At 44.6% G+C, this 5,000-nt stretch overlaps 1 protein-coding gene across 1 annotated transcript in view; it reads right to left on the bottom strand.

The window, feature by feature from the left end:
- picalmb (phosphatidylinositol binding clathrin assembly protein b) overlaps positions 1-5,000 on the bottom strand; it is a gene marked incomplete at its 5' end in the record, with an annotated part of 27,605 nt that overhangs the window by 4,611 nt on the left and 17,994 nt on the right. The window contains 4 exons of the mRNA XM_080855724.1: positions 717-836; positions 2,088-2,192; positions 2,820-2,912; positions 3,950-4,039. Coding sequence (XP_080711850.1) covers positions 717-836; positions 2,088-2,192; positions 2,820-2,912; positions 3,950-4,039 — 408 coding nt within the window. The remainder of the gene's footprint in view (positions 1-716; positions 837-2,087; positions 2,193-2,819; positions 2,913-3,949; positions 4,040-5,000) is intronic.

Raw genomic sequence — 5,000 nt, 5'->3', positions numbered from 1 at the left:
CTCAACCAGTGTGTGGGTGTGTCTGTGTGTGTGTGTGTGTGTGTGTGTGTGTGTGTGTGTGTGTGTGTGTGTGTGTGTGTGTGTGTGTGTGTGTGTGTGTGTGTGTGGGTGTGTGTGTGTGTGTCGTCTGTGTGTGTGTGTGTGTCTGCCCACTGCAGCCGCCCCACAGCAGGCCTAAACCAGTGTGTGTGTGTGTGTGTGTGTGTGTGTCTATGTGTGTGTGTGTAGAGTGAAAGAATGCTGGTGATAGAATGCTGGTAGTCATGAGATAGAGTGATAGAATGCTGGTAGTCATGAGATAGAGTGATAGAATGCTGGTAGTCATGAGATAGAGTGATAGAATGCTGGTAGTCATGAGATAGAGTGATAGAATGCTGGTAGTCATGAGATAGAGTGATAGAATGCTGGTAGTCATGAGATAGAGTGATAGAATGCTGGTACTCTAAGAGTGATAGAATGCTGGTAGTCATGAGATAGAGTGATAGAATGCTGGTAGTCTAAGAGTGATAGAATGCTGGTAGTCTAAGAGTGATAGAATGCTGGTAGTCATGAGATAGAGTGATAGAATGCTGGTAGTCATGAGAGTGATAGAATGCTGGTACTCTAAGAGTGATAGAATGCTGGTAGTCATGAGATAGAGTGATAGAATGCTGGTAGTCATGAGATAGAGTGATAGAATGCTGGTACTCTAAGAGTGATAGAATGCTGGTACTCACTGCCGACCAGGTTAGCGAGAGAAGAGTCCAGGTCATCAGACACGAGTTTGTCTGGCAGATTGGGGATGTGGATCTGGCCAGAGGACATCATGGTGGGCTTCATGATTCCGCCGGTGAGGTCTGGGTGGAGGGATGGGGGATTGAGAATCTTTCAGACTGACATTCGTCATATTTTCAAAAAATAATAATAATACTTAATTTTTATATAACGCTTTTCTAGGTACCCAAAGACGCTTTATAAGTTAAAATGGATTCTCTCTGCCGATCACAAGACTACTAGATATGTGCTATATCCCTGGGCAGTGTGTGTGTGTGTGTGTGTGTGTGTGTGTGTGTGTGTGTGTGTGTGTATGTGCTATACCCCTGGGCAGGAGAAAGGGATCAATAATCAGCAACCAGATTTGGCTCAATACGTCCCTCAAGTCTGACCATCACTAGAAATATGTTACAAGTTACAAGTCTTTTATTTGTCAGATGCACAAAATGACACAGGGTCAGAAGGGGCACTGAAATTCTTAAGACAAGGCACCGCCCAAACAACCTACCATAACATTACAGAACATAGTATAACATAAATAAGTATATGTACGTGAGGGAGAGGAGTAGACATTACATAAGGTAGTATAACATAAATAAGTATATGAGAGGGAGAGGAGTAGACGTAGTATAACATAAATAAGTATATGTACGTGAGGGAGAGGAGTAGACATTACATAAGGTAGTATAACATAAATAAGTATATGAGAGGGAGAGGAGTAGACATTACATAAGGTAGTATAACATAAATAAGTATATGTACGTGAGGGAGAGGAGTAGACGTAGTATAACATAAATAAGTATATGTACGTGAGGGAGAGGAGTAGACATTACATAAGGTAGTATAACATAAATAAGTGTATGCACGTGAGGGAGAGGAGTAGACATTACATAAGGTAGTATAACATAAATAAGTATATGTACGTGAGGGAGAGGAGTAGACATTACATAAGGTAGTATAACATAAATAAGTATATGAGAGGGAGAGGAGTAGACATTACATAAGGTAGTATAACATAAATAAGTATATGTACGTGAGGGAGAGGAGTAGACATTACATAAGGTAGTATAACATAAATAAGTATATGAGAGGGAGAGGAGTAGACATTACATAAGGTAGTATAACATAAATAAGTATATGTACGTGAGGGAGAGGAGTAGACATTACATAAGGTAGTATAACATAAATAAGTATATGAGAGGGAGAGGAGTAGACATTACATAAGGTAGTATAACATAAATAAGTATATGTACGTGAGGGAGAGGAGTAGACATTACATAAGGTAGTATAACATAAATAAGTGTATGCACGTGAGGGAGAGGAGTAGACATTACCATCAGAGTCTTGCCCGCTGGAGCCAGCTTGGGAACCGAACACCGACTCAAAGTCCACCTGCAGAGGGGCACCCGACTGGGACGGGGCCGAGGGCATGGAGTACCCTAAAACACAGGGGGATACACTTCAGTCTGAAACCCAAGCATACACCCTAAAACACTGATGGCCAGTGTCTTTCTGTGCCACTGTGTGCTGGTATAGGGCCTAAAGAGGCCAGTGTGTGCAAGTTTAGCTGCAGAACTAAGGACCACACCTCTAAAGCTGCAGAAGCTAAGGACCTCACCTCTAAAGAGACCAGCTGCAGAACAAAGGACCACACCTCTAAAGCTGCAGAACTAAGGGTGAGCTAAGGACCGTACCTCTAAAGAGGCCAGCTGCAGAAGCTAAGGACCTCACCTCTAAAGAGACCAGCTGCAGAACAAAGGACCACACCTCTAAAGCTGCAGAACTAAGGGTGAGCTAAGGACCGTACCTCTAAAGAGGCCAGCTGCAGAAGCTAAGGACCTCACCTCTAAAGAGGCCAGCTCCAGAAGCTAAGGACCTCACCTCTAAAGAGGCCAGCTGCAGAAGCTAAGGACCTCACCTCTAAAGAGGCCAGCTGCAGAAGCTAAGGACCTCACCTCTAAAGAGGCCAGCTGCAGAAGCTAAGGACCTCACCTCTAAAGAGACCAGCTGCAGAAGCTAAGGACCTCACCTCTAAAGAGACGAACTACAGAAGTTAAGGACCTCACCTCTAAAGAGACCAGCTGCAGCAGAGGGATCCGGCGGGAAGGGGGGCGGGTTTTGGGTATGGTGCTGGAGCGCGGAGGCGGAGCCAAACGAGTCTGTGTGAGCGACATCACACGCAGCAGAAGGAGGAGAGAAGAGGAGAGCAACACAACCAGCGGCAGGGTTAGTAGAGATGGCACACACACACACACACACACACACACACCCTGGAGACACATTACTGCCATTCATCTTTACGTCGGGGAATGTTCTCAGAAGATACTACAAAAGGTCATTTGGACCAACAGAACAATCAAGGAGGTTATTCTGAGACCGCCTGAGGTCATAACACCGTAAGTTTTGATTGGTCACGACTGTCTGATGTCATAACACCCTTAGAGTTGATTGGTCATGACTGTATGATGTCATAACACTCTAAGAGTTGATTGGTCATGACTGTCTGATGTCATAACACCCTAAGAGTTGATTGGTCATGACTGTCTGATGTCATAACACCCATAAAGTTGATTGGTCATGAATGTCTGAGGTCATAACATTCTAAGAGTTGATTGGTCATGACTGTCTGATGTCATAACACCCTAAGAATTGATTAGTCATGACTGTCTGACATCATAACATTCTAAGAGTTGATTGGTCATGACTGTCTGACATCATAACATTCTAAGAGTTGATTGGTCATGACTGTCTGATGTCATAACACCCTAAGAATTGATTTGTCATGACTGGCTGACATCATAACATTCTAATAGTTGATTGGTCATGACTGTCTCACATCATAACACCCATAAAGTTGATTGGTCATGACTGTCTGAGGTCATAACATTCTAAGAGTTGATTGGTCATGACTGTATGAGGTCATAACATTCTAAAAGTTGATTGGTCATGACTGTATGAGGTCATAACACCGTAAGAGTTGATTGGTCATGCCTGAATGAGGTCATAACACCGTAAGTGTTGATTGGTCATGACTGTCTGAGGTCATAACATTCTAAGAGTTGATTGGTCATGACTGTATGAGGTCATAACACCGTAAGAGTTGATTGGTCATGCCTGTCTGCGTTAACGGCTGCACAGGGGAAGGGGGAGGGGCCTTATGTTTGCTGTCTTGCAGGAAACATAGGTGCACTAGTACCTGAGAGTAAGCTTTCTATCCGCACTGTGCGTTTGTAATAGGTTGAAAGAGATGATTGACAGCTGGGGTCAATAAAGGGATTGTATTGATCTACAGCAAAAAAAAAATCAAACATAGAAGACATAAGATGATCATCTGTGCACAAACTAAAAGGCTTATTTGATTATTGAGTGATAGATTGGTTTCATTCTCTCTTCAGCTGCTCAAGAGGTTACAGTATGAAACGCATTTCTATTTGCGTGTCTGCCTTCTTTATTCAGCCAAGGCTACATATCTGAATCTGAACCCAAACGATCCACACATTCCAGCTTTAAAAGCCGCTTGTGAAGAGTGTGTTCCTCAGCTAGCTGTCCTCCTCAGCTAGCTAGCTAGTTCAATGAGTGTGCTCCTAAGCTAGCTAGTTCAGTGAGTGTGCTCCTAAGCTAGCTAGTTCAGTGAGTGTTCTCCTCAGCTAGCTAGCTAGTTCAGTGAGTGTGCTACTCAGCTAGCTAGCTAGTTCAGTGAGTGTGCTACTCAGCTAGCCTAGCTGGTTCAGTGAGTGTGCTACTCAGCTAGCCTAGCTGGTTCAGTGAGTGCGCTCCTCTGTTAGCTGGTTTAGTGAGTGTGCTCCTCAGCTAGCTGGTTCAGCGAGTGTGTTCCTTAGCTAGCTAGCTGGTTCAGTGAGTTAGCTCCTCAGCTAGCCTAGCTGGTTCAGTGAGTGCGCTCCTCAGCTAGCTGGTTCAGTGGCTAGTTTAATGAGTGTGCTAGCTGGTTCAGTGAGTGTGCTCCTCTGCTAGCTGGTTCAGTGGCTAGTTTAGTGAGTGTGCTAGCTGGTTCAGTGAGTGCGCTCCTCAGCTAGCTGGTTCAGTGAGTGTGCTCCTCAGCTAGCTAGCTAGTTCAGTGAGTGTGCTCCTCCGCTAGCTGGTTCAGTGGCTAGTTCAGTGAGTGTGCTAGCTGGTTCAGTGAGTGTGCTCCTCAGCTAGCTGGTTCAGTGAGTGTGCTCCTCAGCTAGCTAGCTAGTTCAGTGAGTGTGCTCCTCCGCTAGCTGGTTCAGTGGCTAGTTTAGTGAGTG

This window comes from Sprattus sprattus (genome assembly GCF_963457725.1).
Source record: "Sprattus sprattus genome assembly, chromosome: 17".
Lineage (NCBI taxonomy): Eukaryota > Metazoa > Chordata > Actinopteri > Clupeiformes > Clupeidae > Sprattus > Sprattus sprattus.
The sequence above is the reverse complement of the archived record's forward strand: the minus strand, read 5'-3'. Positions and strand labels throughout refer to the sequence as shown.